General features: G+C 35.6%; 1 protein-coding gene and 1 long non-coding RNA gene across 19 annotated transcripts; one reads left to right on the forward strand and one right to left on the reverse strand.

The window, feature by feature from the left end:
- The first annotated feature begins 7,120 nt into the window (after positions 1-7,120).
- LOC110944238 (aspartic proteinase CDR1) lies at positions 7,121-8,434 on the forward strand. Its single transcript, XM_022185949.1, has one exon. It carries the CDS (start codon positions 7,121-7,123, stop codon positions 8,432-8,434), a length of 1,314 nt encoding a protein of 437 aa, XP_022041641.1.
- Positions 8,435-9,810: 1,376 nt separating this feature from the next.
- On the reverse strand, positions 9,811-17,246 carry LOC110942419. Of its 18 annotated transcripts, none has more exons than XR_004893723.1 (7): positions 16,486-17,244; positions 14,790-16,246; positions 14,404-14,530; positions 13,848-13,957; positions 13,669-13,761; positions 13,375-13,472; positions 9,813-10,304 (listed from the first exon to the last, which is right to left on the reverse strand). It is a non-coding gene; the product is annotated as an uncharacterized LOC110942419 (long non-coding RNA). The 18 variants fall into 18 exon arrangements; XR_004893722.1 differs by having other exon boundaries at positions 9,814-10,304; positions 13,842-13,957; XR_002594837.2 differs by having other exon boundaries at positions 9,819-10,304; positions 13,375-13,957; positions 14,790-15,066; ... (1 more) ...; positions 15,972-16,246; positions 16,486-17,239.
- Between the last annotated feature and the right edge of the window lie 749 nt (positions 17,247-17,995).

Below are 17,995 nucleotides of genomic sequence, written 5' to 3' on the forward strand. Positions count from 1 at the left end.
TAATGTAACCCTAAGGAGTTAAGGTAGTACAAATTTTGAGGACGAAATTTTCTTAACAGGGGGAGCATGTGACAACCGTCAAATTTGCATGCATCCGTACAATTAATTAATTTTAATTATGTGCTTAATGACTGTGCTTGATTACAATTGACAATTTAAACTGCTTTATGATTTTTGTATCATACATACATATGCATCATATCTCATACTGTCACTCCATTTATTACACACAAAAATTAGTGACATACTTGATGCACAAAGCCCAGTTAGCACACTGAACGGATAATTCAGAAACATGCTAAGAATGCCAGCAATAGACAGACAGTGTTTTTAAGGCCTAGTATTGGCCAGGGATAAGGTACTACACTAGTGTGGAGTGTAGAGAAGTGAGGATCATAAAACTGTGTCATTAGGAGCTAGTTACAGTGCCGGGAAGTGACTAAAACACACTTTAAATGCAGAATTCTGCACTCATTAATAAAATTCAGCATTTTAAAATACTAGTAAAGTGCAAAAATATGGCAGAATTGTCCTGTATACTTTCCTAAGTGCCGGGGATTAATTGTGATGCAAAAATATACATAAAAGACACTTTAAGGAATAATTAAACACTTTAACGGAACGGTACCCAACCGGGTAACCGGACATTACCCGGAACACAAAATTTTTGCCAAACACATTGTTTATTTATTTCTTGGCTTGTCGTGATCCCCGAACACCCTAACACCCACTAAATATCAAATAAATATCATGTGCAAACATAATACTTGAAAACTAACTATCCATTACCTATTAGTTGAAAAAGTTACAACCAACCCCCCCCCCAACCGATTTCGGTCCCAATGGACCCACCAAATCATCTTCACCGTGCTTCCTATCTTCTACTAGATTATGATCTATTATTTTAATAGATTATGGCTTGTGGAAGTAACCAAAATATGTGAAGAAATCTTATAAGAGCATGGCCCCAAGATCACAACCATCACTCCAAAAATTCACACACTTCTTCACTCTCTCTCCCTCTTTCTCGGCTCACCTTCAACCGCCACCATCACCACCATAAACCTACCACCATCTTCCATTTTACAAGTTTCATTCAAGTGTAGAAGGTGAATACAAGAGGCTTGCAACTTGTGAAGCTTCTAAAGGGCCTTATTCTTGCTTGTTCATCATCTTCTTCACTAGATTCTACCCTAGCCTTGTGCTAGTAGTAAGTCTTGTTACACCTTGTTTCATCTTGTTTCTTAGTTAAAATATGTAGTATGATGAATATGTTTAAATCACAAGAACAAGAACACTAAGAAGATGAACATGAAACTTTACATAAAATCCTACATAAAAAGCTTACTTGAAGATGAAAAATGCTACTAGTTGATGTTGTCATGAGTATGTTGTTGGCTTATTATTAATTCTTGTTTATGTGATATTAAACACCATGTGAATCTTGTTAAATGAAAATTAGAAGTAGGATTTAACAAGATTAGAAAGTGGTTGTGTTACATAAAAAGACCACTTTCTAACTAGACATGAACTTGATGAAAATGATTTTTCACAAAACATGAGTTAACTAGTAAGTTGGTGAATTTGTAAATCCAAGAGGTTACAAAGGATTTTTGTAAGAAACCAAATTAGAAAAACGGTTTTTGGAAAACCAAGACGCTTACAAACACTTACACTATTTTTAGAGATAATACGAGTATGAAATTGTTTTATTTACAAGAAGAGTTCAAAGGAGTTAATTTTTGTAAAAATTAATCACAAGTTGTAAACACTAAACCATTTGGGTGAGAATGATTTTTAAGGAAATAAATACGTTCGAAGGGTAACTAAGTCCACTAAAAGTCTTACCAAGTTACTACGCGTTTTCGAAATATATCAAGTTCATGACTAGAATAAAACGCATATATTTTTGCTCTTGGTAAATTAAGAATTGATTATTGGTGATTGTTGATTGATTTCGAAAACAAAATGATATGCTTAAAAGCATGGACACCTTCGTTTTTAGGGGAAACTCTGGCGAAATTTCCCAAAAATCCCAAGACTTAGAAATTATTTTCTAACAAATGTTACATATATGTTTTGAGCATTGTCTTTCAAAATAAACTTCGCCATAAGTTATGTTACAAAATTTTAACGTGTCGGAGGTGGGTTTTCGTGAATAAAAGCGGATAAATGTATGTTTGGAATACATATAGTATACTAAAACGCTTGTGGAAATACATTATCTTTGAAAGAAATACATATTTTTGGAATATACTATTTTTTTTGACAAATATGTTAAATATATTTTCTAAGTGGGACTTAAAAATATATTAATCGAACTACCAAGATACATGTATAAATACCCCCCATCCTTGGGAAGGAAGATACGCGTAAATAATGCTTAAGAAAAATGGATACAAAATAGTTGCCTAACTATTAGTCCAAAACCCTTAGAACGATACTTAAGTTAAAATAATTATTATTATTTTAACAAACAGTTATAACTTGGGATAATATCAAGGTAATGTAACTCAAAAACCCTCATACTAAGCAAAGGCACGACCCGTTCGTCTAATAGACATTAGTACATTGTAGGTAGTCGTGTTTGCGGAGGAGACTTGGGTTACACATACTGAAGACGCAATACTGTGAGTTCATGTCCCCCTTTTCTCTTAACTGTTTTCAGTTTTATAACTTCGGGGGTAAAATACATGTTACAACTATACAGACATTTTATACATGGTATGGTTAGCTTAAGGAGGGCATACTACTTAGATCATGTGAGTGGGTAGGCAGAAACTTAAGGCCATTAATCCTCGTCGTAGGATCGAGGGACATGAGTGATAGATCTATTTGGGTGTAGCGAGCCCCACTCCTGAGTCCGCTGAATGGACCATGTGGTGACTGTGTCTTACAGCCGAGGCCTGGTACAAAATCTGCTAGGTTTGAGTCTTCCTGCATCACTTCACACATATCAATGGCCTTGCAAACCATTGGTGATCTCTTTTTCCTTATTGCTACATACCAGGGACTTACATACATACTTACAACGTTTCAAAGGTTTATACATACACACAAACAAAACACATGAACTCGCTCAACTTTTGTTGATGTTTTTCAAACTACATGTATTTCAGGGAAATTTTAATGGATCTGGCGGGCGTTGGAAGTTTTTAAGCTGCGTTAAAAATAAAGATGTCATCCATGGTCTTGAGTTTGGTTAGTGTGTCTTATTCCTGGACGAGACACGTCTTCCAAACCTTGGTGTTAGTCAATACCTTTTGACGAGTCTTTAATAAGCTCATAAACAATTTGTATGATTTGTAAAACTTGAATTTGGAGTCTACATTTTAAAACGGTGTTGTTATGTTTTATACTTATGTAATGGATGACAAACCCATGGTTTTATCATATAGTTGATGTTATGATTGAATGCAATGATATTAAGAAAGTCACACCATAATCACGCTTCCGCAAAAGTCAGGGTGTGACAGGATCAATCGGGCAGCGTATCTGATACGTAACCGAGGTTATGATACTTACAACGAGGCAGAACTTCGTTACTTAGAGGGTATTATACCCAGAGATTATGCCTACTATGTGAAAGTTTTGAGAGAGAAAAGAAGTTGAACGAGTTCGACTGAAGGCATGAGCTCCCAATTTATAGGAGCTGAAATCGAGTTCCTCGCGGCCCGCGTAGAAGTCCTCTAAGGGCTTCGCGGCCCGCGTAGTAGGGTGGTAGGGCCTAGGTATGACTAGTCAGCACTCGTAGCCTCGACACACCGCCCGATACGTGGCAGCACCGGATGCAATCCTGGTGATGGGTTGTCGCGCCCCGTGTAAGAAGCAGCCAAGGGCTACGCGGCCCGCGACAGGTTTAAAAAATCTGGTTTTTAATTAAATTTAATAAAATTAAAGGTATTTGGGGCCCGTTTTCGTATACAGGGTTTATTATAGGACATATTGGTTCATTCTAATTATATTTAGGGTGTCGAAAAAATTTAGGAGGGTTGTTATATCCTCCCCACCTTGTTTTAGAGCTCGTCCTCGAGATCTACTGGAATAATTGCGGGTATTTCCTTTGCATTTCTGATTCAAGCTCCCATGTATACTCTGGTCCTCTTTTGGAGTCCCATTTCACTTTGACTAGAATTAGTCTCTTGTGGTTGAGGTTCTTAACTTTCCTGTCTTCAATTTGCAGAGGCCTTTCTACAAACTTTAACTGTTCATTTACCTCTATATCTTTAAGAGGTACTACCAGTGATTCATCAGCTAAGCATTTCTTGAAATTGGATACATTAAATACATCATGTATTCTTGCCATTTCTTCTGGCAGTTGTAGCTGATAGGCTATAGGTCCTATTCTTCTAATTATCTCAAAAGGTCCAACATACCTGGGGCTTAGCTTTCCCCTTTTGATGAATCTTACCACTCCTTTCCAAGGAGAGACTTTTAATAATACTTTATCTCCTACCTGAAATTCCAATGACTTACGTCTGTATCTGCATAACTCTTTTGTTTATCACGTGCTGCTTTCAGTCGTTCCTGACTTGAATGATTTTGTCGGTTGTTTCTTGCACTATCTCAGGTCCAGATAGTTGCTTTTCCCTAATTTCTGCCCAACAGACTGGGGTTCGACACTTTCGTCCATAGAGTGCTTCGAATGGTGCAGCATTGATACTTGTGTGATAACTATTATTATAAGAAAATTCGATTAATGGTAAGTGATCGTCCCAATTACCTTCGAAATCAATTACACAAGCTCTAAGCATGTCCTCCATTATCTGAATTGTCCTTTCGCTTTGTCCGTCCGTTTGAGGATGATAAGCTGTGCTCAGATTCAACTTGGTTCCCATTGCTTTTTGGAAACTTGTCCAAAAATGAGAGGTAAAACGGCTATCTCTGTCAGAAACAGTTGATAAAGGTATTCCATGTAATGAAACTATTTCATTTACATATAACTTACCTAATTGTTCCATACTGAAAGTTTCCTTCATTGGTAGGAAATGAGCTGACTTAGTTAATCTGTCTACAATCACCCAGATTGTATCATTACATTTTCTTGTTTTGGGTAATTTGGTAACACAATCCATTGTTATTGATGTGTGCAAAATGAAACATATAAATTACATCAAATGTGGCATAAAACTAACCCTTTTTAGTACTAATGTTGGAAAAAGTGTGTTTTTGTCTTCCTTTTGTATTTTCAGGAATAAATGAGCTCAAATGAACAAAAGAAGCAAAAAGGCAGCTAAATCTAACATAAATACAAGAAAAGAAATAAACGTGGCATGCCCGACCCCTCGACAGCATCCTCCCAAACAAAAACAAGATAACAGAAGGCTGAACACGCCCCGTGCTCACTGAGCACGGGGGCGTGTCCAAGTGTCTGCAGAAAAGACAAAATTGTAGAAGCTTCTATTACCCACCACGGGGGCGTGTCCAGCGGACACGGGGCCGTGGTCAACGCAAAGATTCGCAGAATCTAGGCAAATCTTGATAGTACAGATACGCTTCTGCACACGGGGTCGTGCCCAGCGGACACGGGGGCGTGGTCAACTAATGCAGACAAACTGCAATTAATGAAGAAAGAGAAGATGGGTGGACACGGGGCCGTGCCCAGTTTATAACCTGACCGCAGTAAATTTAATAAGTTCGAATATTTTTCTTCCTAAAGCGATTTGTAACTTGAATTGGTTTGGGCCAAACCGATTTGACTCCATGATTAAAAAAAAAACCACTTGTTTTAGGTACCGGGCCGGTTTATATAAAAAAGGGTGGTTTTGTATACCTCTACTTTAGAGTTTAGCCTTCTTAGTTCTAATTGTGGGCTATACTCAAAAAAAAAAAAAAGGCAAAGAAATTTGTAAAACTCAACGTGTTAGGATTTCAGCTAAATATATTATTTTGGCTCACCTTATATGACAACTTCGAAGTTTGAACTCATAATGTAAAATGCCCGTTTCAGCCCAATTAGCGTCATTTGAATCATAGTTATCAAAGGCGCATAGACCTTGCTTGAGGCCTAGGCGCAAAACGCAAAAAAAGCAAGAGCCTGAGAAAAATAATACGCGTAATGAAAAAAAAAATTAAAAATATATTACGTATTAGAAAAAGAATACTATTCTTTAAATAAAATAAACAAAATCTATTATATAACACTTTATATCATTTATTTAGTACCAAAAGTTCTAAAATATTAGTGTAAAAAAATAGTTTTCCCTAGATAAAAGTACGGATCTGGCTAGAATCTTGCCGGAATCTAGAAAATTTGGCCGGAAATTCTCCGGAATCTAGGAATCTCGTCGGAATGTGCACCTGAACCATCATCACCTGGAGAATTAAAGCGCAATTTCCTCGACTTAAGGCGCAACTGCCTCGCCTCGCCTGAAAAATGGGCCTAGGCGCAAGAGGCGATGGATTTTAACAACTATGATTTGAATACATGCTCGTTTGGGCCCACGTTAGTGTATTATGTATATATGATTCATGTATAGTATTTGATACTACAAATAATAACTACGATTATATAAAACAAAAGCATATTACAAAAAAAAAAAAAAAAAAAAAAAGCCATTCCAAGTTGGTAAACGGCTGCACCGCTACCAAAAACACAAACATAAACACAAACAATTATAAACATGCTATGTTTTCGTGATTAGTATTATTTTTAGTATCAAATACTATACACATGAATCATATATACACATAATACACTAACGTGGGCCCAAACGAGCATGTATTCAAATGACGCTAATTGGGCTGAAACGGGCATATTACACAAACACAAAAACAAACAATCCTAAATTAAGTTTATTTTGTTTCCATTTTCTCGTGATTAAAACCCAAAATCAATAACGGAATTATAAAATCATGTCTAAGAACGGAAAATTAGGAATTAGAAATTGATTATATTCGGAATATATTCTGTCTTTTGAACCACAGTGATTTATTTATGTCTATGATTGCTTTAATTTTTTTTTTTTTACTAAAAGTAACAACGCCTGATGTCTAAAAATTCTATCCTTTAATATATTAACCTTTGACCTTCCAAATTAAGCTGAACATATTCTTTTAATTTCACCCTATAAATTTTGATCCGATATTCATTTCTAGATCATAATCATCTTAGTTAGTCATGAACACCCTCATTCCTCTCACTCTCTTTCTAACCATTTCGGGTTCTCTCTCTAAACCCAGCCACCATGATCATGGAGGCTTTACTGTTGATCTTATTCATAGAGACTCCCCATTGTCCCCTCTATATAACCCGACCTATTCGCTAACTGACCGTCTTCACAATGCTTTTCATCGGTCTATGTCTCGGGCTTTTCGTCTTTCAAAAACGTTGGGTTTTGCTTCAAAGATGGAGGCGGATATATTTGGCATTCCGGGAGAATATATAATGAACATCCAAATCGGGACCCCACCTGTACAAGTTCTTGGAATTGCTGACACCGGGTCTGACCTCACATGGGCCCAGTGTGAACCCTGTAAGAATTGTTACAAGCAAGTGGGCCCACCTTTGCTTGTACCCGCTTCTTCATCCACTTATCATGCGCAATCATGCCAATCAAAAGCGTGTGAAGCCCTGGAAGACAACTTGTCATGTGACTCACAAAATATTTGTCAATACAAAATGTCGTATGGGGATAGGTCCTACTCAACAGGTGACCTTGCTATGGACACCTTTTGGTTCGGACAAACATCTTTCAAACATGTCGTGTTTGGGTGTGGCCATGATAATAACGCCACGTTTAATGAGAACATAAGTGGGATTATTGGTCTTGGTGGTGGCCCACTTTCTATTATCAACCAATTAAACCCGGTCATTCAAGGAAAGTTTTCCTATTGTTTGATCTCACAATTTAACGATACTACATCTAATCAAACAAGCAAAATTCACTTTGGTGATGGTGTTAATATCTCTGGGCCAAGTGTTGTTTCAACTCCCCTTGTTAAAAAAGCCCCTTCAACTTACTACTACGTTACATTGGAAAGCGTGTCGATCGGAATTAGAGACCTGTCATACAAGCAATCAATATCGAAAAGCGGGGTTAATGAAGAAGGTAACATTATCGTAGACTCGGGCACGACATTGACATATCTTCCTAGTGAATTCTATAGTTACTTGTCCTCGGGTCTAGCCAATGCCATTGATGGAGTCACCACAAAGGACCCAAACGGGATTCTTGAGCTTTGCTACAAGGATTTGTACTTGTCGCGTGTCCCGACGGTGACCTTCCGGTTCACTGGAGCTGATGTTGTGATCCCGACGGTTAACATGTTTTTGGAAGTTGAAGAGGGGGTGAGTTGCTTGACAATTGTACCCTCGGATGATTTGGCAATATTTGGCAACTTATTGCAAGTAAATTTTATGGTAGGGTTTGATTTGGTAAACCAGAAGGTGTCTTTTATGCCTACTGATTGCACCAAATGCACTAGCTTATGATATATAATATGTATGAAAATTTCTCTCCATCAATAAACCAATGTTTTATATATTTTTAAACTTATTGCAAGTAAATTTTATGGTAGGGTTTGTTTTCTTAGTAAATCCTCATATGATTATCTGAAACATCTAGTTTTATATATTCAGAAAGGGGTGGCGGTGTAACATGCCAACTATGAATGAAATAAACTACTATTGCAAAAAAAAAAAAAAAGGGGATAAATAGAGTACATACAAGTTCATAAATATTAGACCTTGTTTCTTAACTTGATAAAATACTAAACCAAATTAATTATGATTTCAGTTTTATGTTTAAGGTTTTAATTTGATATAATATTTAATTATTCATTATCAAATATTTTAGTTTGGAATCAGTTTCAATCGGATATATCTCAGTAAGTACATAAGAAATTCAAATTTGTTACCATAATAGAAAAGTTGTATTTAAAATAGCTATTAAACGCTCATTTTGATTTTAACACAATACATGTGTGTAAACCGACCATTTTTTATCGTTACACATGTTTATGATATATGTATCTTTTTTTTTTTTTTTTTTTGATGATCAAACGATACATAATTATGTAAAAAAATTAAAAAAAAAAATATAAAAGTCAACAGTCTCTTAAGTTTTGTTACACAAAGTTCTAAACCGATGTTAAAGATACAAATCATCAACATATACTCATGCATTATTTTCTTAATTTTTTCAAGCTGGCTAAATTATTAGGTTCCTTTGTCTATTTTTTTTTTCTTGTTCATGTTTTTGAAAATTGCTTTGAGATTGTAATGTTGCTGAATGAGGAATGAATTTGATACCGAAGATCAGTAGTGAATTTGGTCTTCAGTATCTATCAAGATTTGACTGATTGTTACTATAATCAGCCGTTAACCTTTTACTTCACTTTCAAACCCTCTCGTTTGATTACACCCTATAGATTATGATCAAACACTAGTTTTTCCTTATCAAATATAGCCATGAACACACTCCTTATTCTTACTCTCTTTTTAACCATTTCGGCGTCTCTCTCTAAACCAAGCCACCATGACCATGAAGGTTTTACCGCTGATCTTATTCATAGAGATCTACTTATCAAACACAATCATGTCGATCCAAAGCCCGCGTTTTGCCTTAAAATGCATGTCAAATTATCACCCTCTAAAGCTTCACAAGTTTTGGATAGACATGATTGTGTTTGATAAGTAGATGATGAAGCGGGTACGAGAAAAGGTAGGCCCGCTTGCTTGTAATATTTTATACAAGGTTCGCATTGGACCCATGTAAGGTCCGACACAGTATTAACACTTGCAAAAACTTGTACAGGCGGGGTCATGATTATAAAGATGTGTGAAGTCGTGTAAGTGGGATCATTGGTCTTGAGGTGGCTCGGTTTCTCTAATCAACCAATTAAAATCAGTCACTAAAGGAAAGTTTTCGTATTGTTTGACGCCACGTGCCTCAAATAAAACATGCAAATTTAAATTTATTTTGGTGATCGTGCTAATGTCTCGGGGCCAAATGTTGTTCAACTCCTCTTGTAAAGAACGATTTTTCAACTTTATACCACATTCATTTGTTCGACGTGTTGGTGGGATGAGCGCGGCATACAATCATATTCACAATCGTTCGTTTTTGAACAACCTGTATCACATTGAATTTGGTAACATGATTATGGACTTTAGCGATATGCTGACTTTTCTAACTGAGGATACGTACAATAGGTTTTCTGCTAGTATAAACAAAGCGATCGGTGGTGAGACCGTGGATGACCCGCGAGGGTTTAGGATTTGCTACAAGATTTGAATTTGGAGCGTGTCCCAGATGTGACTTTCCGGTTCATTGAAGTTGATGTTAAAGTGTCACCGCTGACTGCACCATGCACTAGGTTAGTACCATGCTATTAAAAACACTATAGGGAAAGGTTTAAATGAGAACGCTAAATATCGCGAGAACTGTGAGAACGAATAAAAAAACCAATCAAATCCGTTTTTTTAAATACAAACCTCATTGTAATTAAAATACAACATTAAAAAATAATTTACAATATCAAATACTTCATTTCTCCTCCCAAAATCACTCTTACTAGATTTTTTACGCATGTGTAAATATAACAAATTTACACATGTGTAAATGACAAACTTACACATGTGTAAATTTTCTTTATCTACGAATTCACGTAACTTTAAACGTGTAAATTTAATTTCTAACATTGTATTTGAACAATAATGATAAGTGTAAAAAGAAATTTTGAATTTGAATTGTTTTTGACCAAGTTCTCGTGGTTTTTTTATTCGTTCTCACGGTTCTCGCGATATTTAGCGTTCTCATTTAAACCCTTCCATATATATATATATATGGTCAGGATTTAGAGAAAATGGTGAAAAGTGTGAGAACGGTGAGAACGCTTATGGATCGTCCGATCAAAACAATCCATGGACTAGATTGCGCGGTGGCGTTTTCGTAAATAACATCAATATTATTATGTGGGACGCGCTTCATTAAGGGTAAAAGGGTCTTTGACCGCTCATATTCAAAACGCCATCAAATGATAAAACGCCATATAAAAAATAAAACGCAAAAAAATTAAAAATAAAACGCGTTGAATATTACAGGAAGATGAAACAACACAAATAACTGAATTTCAGTTATTAACATTTATTAGAAGAAATTCCCTCCTAAATTACGCGCCAAAAACATCATTATATAAACAAAGGTAAAACATAGCTTCCATAATCACTTTAATCTATCCATTTTCTGCAAAAAAAAATCGTTAACCAAAAACGCCAACTTAAACAAAACGCCAAAAATGGCAACAATCGTTTCGTGGAGATACACTCTGGGAATCAAGCGATACGTCCTCCATTTTGACAACAGAAGGAAGGTGTATGTTAAGACGGTCAAGGCAATTCTGAAGTTGGAAGAAGAGATACAGAGGCAAATCTTATCCATTGGCATCGCTCTAGACAACGAATGCCATGAAATGCATATGCTTATGAAAGCATTAACCAGCAAATTTGGACCAATCAAAGGAGATGTGAAGCCAGACCCTGTAATGAAATCATGGCGTTTTGATGATGAAACAGACATGGTGACGGTTACATACGACAGCGGAGGGCAGGAAGTCTACTGGCTAGAGAATATCATGACAAAGCAGCGACTGGGTTTCATGGAAGAATTGCATAACGCCACTTGTACCAACACAGAAATAGACTCAAAATTGGAGTTAATGCAAGACATGTTCAGGTGGAGCCTTTAGAATCTTCAGGAACAAGAAGCTTATGAAGGTGAATGTGATGACATGGATGAAGATCAAGATGAAGACTCCGAGGAGGAAGAAGGTGACACAAGTGATGGATACTATTCAGATAAAGTACCTTCTGATGAAGGATTTTAACTTTTTTTCCTCTTTTTTTTTCTTCTATATAATCTTCTTTTTTTAAGATAATTAAATGATATATTTCTATCTTTATTAGCAAAACGTCAAAATAATACTAAAAATGGTTAACCCTAACAAAACGCCAAAAATTATTTTTCCTGCTTAATATTTTATTTACTCCGTTATTGTATTTTGTCATGTTGGTCTGCATAAGGCCATTTAAAAAAAGGCCAAACTTAAAAGATGGGACGTCTATAACCTATAAAACTGCTAAAAGCTGATCAACACAGTAAATACAAAAACAGTAACTGAAAAGACAGTTACTTTATTACTATCATTTATTACAATAAAAAGGCATGCCTAAACTACGCGCCAAAAAACTCCTATAAGAGAGGGGTCTATACATAATGAAATTAATCACCCAGAAAAACACAAAAAAACGCTATATCCTCTAGAAACCATTCCCTTTAAAACGCCACAGATGGCAAAGGTTTCACTGAAATGGATCCTTTTTCTGAGGGGGTTAACTCAATAATATTTTGCTGAATGAGATGGACAAATATTCAAGAAAAAGAGACTTATGACAGTGATATGCCATCATGTGAGCTTTGTTCTTGATGATTATAGGCATGGAATAAAGGGTTCAACACAAGAATAAAATGCTATTTTGGACTCCATTATTACAAATAGCATCAAGCAAGAGTTTATCTTTAATGACATGCCACCAAACAAGAATATCACACCAAAAAACAGGATGCCACTAAGCAGCTTCTTCTGAAAAAGACGGGTTTATGAAGGAAAGTTGGCATTTAGCTAAATTATTCAAAAAAGGTTCAAAACGCCAAAAACAAATTCAAGAAGGAAGAGGCTGATGACATTGAAGATTGGAAAGAAAAATTAGATTACCATTTTTAATTATTTTTGTTTTCATTTTATATTGTATTGATATCAAGTTATATGTTGTTTTGTTATCTAATTCTCTATAAATAAAAGACATTATTATATAAATGGCCAAAAACTACAAACACCAAAACGCTAGTAGAATGAAAACTGGGAGAACAGCTGCTGGCAAAGCACCTTGTAAAAGGGAATTAAAATGCCAAAAAATTCAATAAACGCCAAAAAGAAAAATTGGACTTATTTTAATCTTATGCAAACATTAATTACTCGTAGTGAATTACTAGTGGGAAACCCGCGCGTTGCGGCGGAGTCGATAATTTACATCATTATACTCGTCTATTAGATTATAAATTGTTCCGCTTTATGTTAGGTTATGAATGACATTCACAACATCGATAACTAAATGTCAACATGTATAATACAATAACCAATATATTGTGGATTAATAATAAATAATGACAATAATTAAGATTAGTATAACTTAGTTTAGTACATAAAAAAATAGAGCAATACCAATATTTGTAAAAAAAAAAAATTATAACTAAAAGTGAGACATGTATAGTTTCCACTTTTCACAAAATTTGCATTTTTTGTCAAAAAATAAAACATAGCTCATCAAAATTTAGCATTTAGCAACCATTATTGACTATAGAATTGAATCACCTTTTAAGAAACTGCTGAAACCAAAGTGTTGCCCCTGCAGAAATTCAAATAGACTTAAAAGGATTTCTCCCAAGATATCATCCCTAGTATTCCGTAGCCTACATGTTGAAGAATCATTATCATAGTTGCCCAGAAAATGAAAGCTAGCCCACCACCAATCAGTGGCACACTCTGTAGGAGTTGGTGTCAACACTGGCAGTGGCTCAAATCCGGGCTAAAAACTTAACTGAGTAATACTAACAAACTAACCGAAAAAATAAGAAAAACTAATGTACATACTCACATACTACATACCATTGTGGCATCCACGACAAATGCTAGTGCACGCTTCCACGTTATGTTGATACCAAACTTCATAGGGTATTGGAAAACCTCAAAGATCCATATCTGGAAAGTCACAAAAAAAGTAAAATATAATTATATAAAAAAATTTAAACAAAGCAACATAACCTCAAAGGCCAAAATACCCCCACTTAGAGAATAATTATGTGGCTTAAAACTCCCAGACCAGAATCCAAATTTAGTACAGCTTTTGGATAATCTTGTCACCTATAACATTGTTTTTAAGTTTCTCCATAACAACCTGTCCAAAATAAATATACACATTGAGATGTATTAAGAAAAAGTAATTAGAATATTGTTCAATGTGCGACATAGAAGAGCATATTATTATATATAAAACTAAACAGGATTATAAATAAAACTTTGAAACCCAATTAAATATATGCTAGATTATTATCATATTAATGCACTTTAAAGATCTTGATTAGACTGCTTAAGTTAGTCACAACACATAATTTAGTCTCTTAAAAGACTAAAGAACCTTGTGGTTTCATTTAACATGTTGCAATTACACCATTATACGACTAAATGATCATGTATATTAAACCAAAAATTATTGTTTTATGCTAGCATACCCTTTCATGAAAAATTACTCCAGTTGCAACAAGATCAAGTGAGTAGCATTATCCCTAAGTTAGTAAAGACTAAAGTTGCAAACAACAGCTACTTGTGACTTCTCTTCCTTACCCAATAAAGGTTTCATCCTGGTGTGTGCCTGGTTTAAGGGGTTAGGAATAGTGAGACGGGCTTGAAAGTGATAAATCACATTTTTTGTTGAATTTAATCCACTATCACACATTAGAGCATTCGTGTCCTGTTGCACAAAAATTAAAATAAAATTAGCAAATGCACATGTTAAAGGGGTCATGTTCGCGGTTGAACCCGAACACAGCACGAACCAGAATTTCTTGGCCACTTGCATATCTAGATAAGATAAGGTGCAATCCACTTGTTCAACTAACATTATATTATTATATTATCTTTTCTAACAGATTAAAAACAAGTGGTTAAACATTAGTATACCCTAATATACCATGTTTATGAGTTTTTTTTAAAACAAATTACATGTTTACCTTCATGATTAGGCTCATCGGTTCCATTTGGAGACCAAAAAGGCCAGTTCAAAGAATCTGGTGCTTCAAGTTTCAAATAATCTGCGTCGGCAAATTTATAATCTTTTATATTCAGGCCTCGAGAAGAAAATGCTGCTACCGTTAGTAATTAGATATGAAGTATATGCTCCAAACCGTCCCAATGCTTCCGGTTGCCTTAAAGCTCTTTGCCAAAAAGTGTTTTAGCACACCCAAACCAAACCCATTCCAAAAGTTGCCTGATTTAACCGTGTAGCATCTGATGCAGCAGAGAACCTTGTTGTCTATTAAAAAATGTAACAGTTCAGGTACAGAAACATGTTTAAGAAATTCACAAACATAAAATGTGACCGAGACAGCCACCACGTCCGAACCCATGATCGCCATGTCCACCACGCACGCCTTCATTTCTAGCTTCTCTTACTGCTCAAAACAGAACCAAAAAAATAAATTTTAAATTTACGTAAGAAATGAAATCAGCTTGACAAGCTAGATCCTATATCATAATATCGACACATAAAAACTGAACAAACTACAAAATGTGATAACCGAAACGACAATTCGAGAAATATGAAATGACAATCAAAGGAATTCACATGCATTACGAGAACATCATCCATGTAACTTAATGTACTTTTTTTCTTTTTTCACATGAAGCGACAAGTAAGAACCGCCAATGAATGATCTTATAGTGGCCAGCAAACGAACAAAATGATCTTACAGTCCTCGTGGAGATAAACCAGTCCTTTCGCAGTTCCTAGCCTACATCACCTTAGGAAAGCAGTAGTGGAGCTCCCCTAGCCGCTCACCTACCCGAGGGGGATGGCGGCAGTGTTTCGCATGCGGCTTCGAAGCTGAGCACCGCTAACCGAGGGTGCCCCATCCCCTCTTATATTGTAGTTAGATCTCATAATAGACCTGGTTCAATCTGAGATGAAATCCCCAAATACTAATTCTAAATTGGAATCCAAAATTACTGAACCAGTTAAGAGCTCTTAATTTTAAACTAAAACTCCTAACTAAGTTCTAACCGTACAAATAAATTGGAGTTTAACAAACAAAACTGACCTAAAATGACGCATAATTCGAATGCGAGAACAAAGATCGAGATGCACATACTATGTTCAACAACATTGAGAGTAAATATATGAAAATGTCCAATACCGACGCAGCTGTCGTCCTTTTATTGTTGTACAGTCACCAGAAAGCCAAGCTCGAGTCGTCGCGTCGCGTGGATTTAATTATTAATAATCATACACTTGATCTCAGCCAAAAAAACATAAACCTAACATCATACACAACAAAAATATCAAAACTGTAAAAAAAATAAAATCAAACCCATCACCTGATAAATGATATATCGACATCCTTTCTTTCTTCCCTCTCAAACATCCTTCCTTAGCGATCAAAATACACAACAAATGTGTAAACATACGAACCTAGTGATTTCACCGTCAAAATAGAACAAAAACAACAACAAATTAGGTAAAAATTAAGCCTGGGAATAACCTAGAAACTCGTCTCTCCTAATTGATGATACTTATAATTGCTCGACGGTAAACCACGTATAATCGCTAGCATAAGCCATACATCTCAAACAAGAAGCCACATTTGTCAGTGACATTTAATCAAACAGTTGGTGTGCAAGGATGAAACCAGTGAATGAATGAATCATTACCTACAAGAAGCACGAGGCGCTTTGTAGGCAGAGTATATCGAGGGGAAACAGGATCCATGCCGTGAACAATAGGAGATTTGAAGTAAATGTCGAAGATGCTGAGCATGTAAACAACATGAAGTGCTATACCGAGAGCAACAAGCCATATTTCTCTCCTTTTTAACCATTTTTGTCCTCTGATCCGAGCTGCTGATTGTTTTCTGGGTCTCACACCCAAGATTCCGTGTTCTTCCATCAAAGAAATCTTGCAGATTAATTCACCAAGTTGACACTGTTAGTATCGTTTGCTTATGCCCTAACAAACGTTTGAATCTGCTTTTGTTGGTTTGACCAGTCATCTTTCTAAGTAGTGATTTTAAGATACAATCGACTGTCTTCAATTTGCTGAAGATTTCGATGTGCTATGTACTTGTTTCACACCATGTTCTTCTTCACGTTCAACTTTAGCCCTAATAGCGCCAGAGTATGCTTCAAAGAAAGCCTCACCACTCTTGATTGATTGTGTGTATGGTGGTTTTTATGGGATTCAGAGGGTTTTGATCTATTGATTTCAATTGATGATGAGGCATCCAATCGACCATTTCAATTGTGAGATTGAAGAAAACAAAAGAAAATACATACCGGAGAGTGATGGTTTCTTGAAGGGGGAGGCCATGCGTCTCTTACACTCCGACGGTTTTGACTACTGGGATTCTGGATCTTAAAGCAGGAGGAGGATGATTTCTCAAGTTTACCCTCTTAGCGTCTTAAAAAGTTCTTCCACTTCCTGTTCTACCTACTTGGATATACTTGCACATACTGATTCAAAACTTGTACATATGATAAAATTACATTTTTGTACATCACTTCTCCTTTTTATAATAATATAGATTATACAAAACGCCACAAACGCCAAAAAATTAACCAGAAAACGATATAACGCCAAAAAATTATATATGTGACACAAAAACAATTAATTAAACGCCAAAAAGTTTAATAAATACAATTAACGCCAAAAAAACTTAGACGCCACAAAATATTATAACGCGTTGTGAAAATAAAAGAAGAATGAAAAGACAAAAAAGCCCCTCCGCCCTTCTTAATGCCACGGGACACATGTTGGGCCAGGATGTGTTCTAACCGTTCTCACACTTTTGAGCGTTTTCTCCTGATCTCGTTTCTAGATATATATATATATATAGAGAGGAAGGTTAACGTACATTACGGCTTAACGTACATCACGTACGACAGGTAATTAGGCACGTTCATTTTAAAATCACGCATGTTGAAACACAATAATCACGCATATTAAAAACATTAATCACGCATGTTATAGAACAAATCACGCATGTTGTTGTACGTGAAGTACGTTAAGCCGTAATGTACGATATACTTTTTCTATATATATATATATATAGAAAAAGTATGGACTCTTGATTTCCTTTTTAGTTGTTAAGGGTAGGATTGTAATTATATAAAAAATTAGATTTAAATCATTATTTAATAATTGAATTAAGTTACATCTTTCCTA

The sequence above is a fragment of the Helianthus annuus genome, chromosome 5 (genome assembly GCF_002127325.2).
Source record: "Helianthus annuus cultivar XRQ/B chromosome 5, HanXRQr2.0-SUNRISE, whole genome shotgun sequence".
NCBI classification, from domain to species: domain Eukaryota; kingdom Viridiplantae; phylum Streptophyta; class Magnoliopsida; order Asterales; family Asteraceae; genus Helianthus; species Helianthus annuus.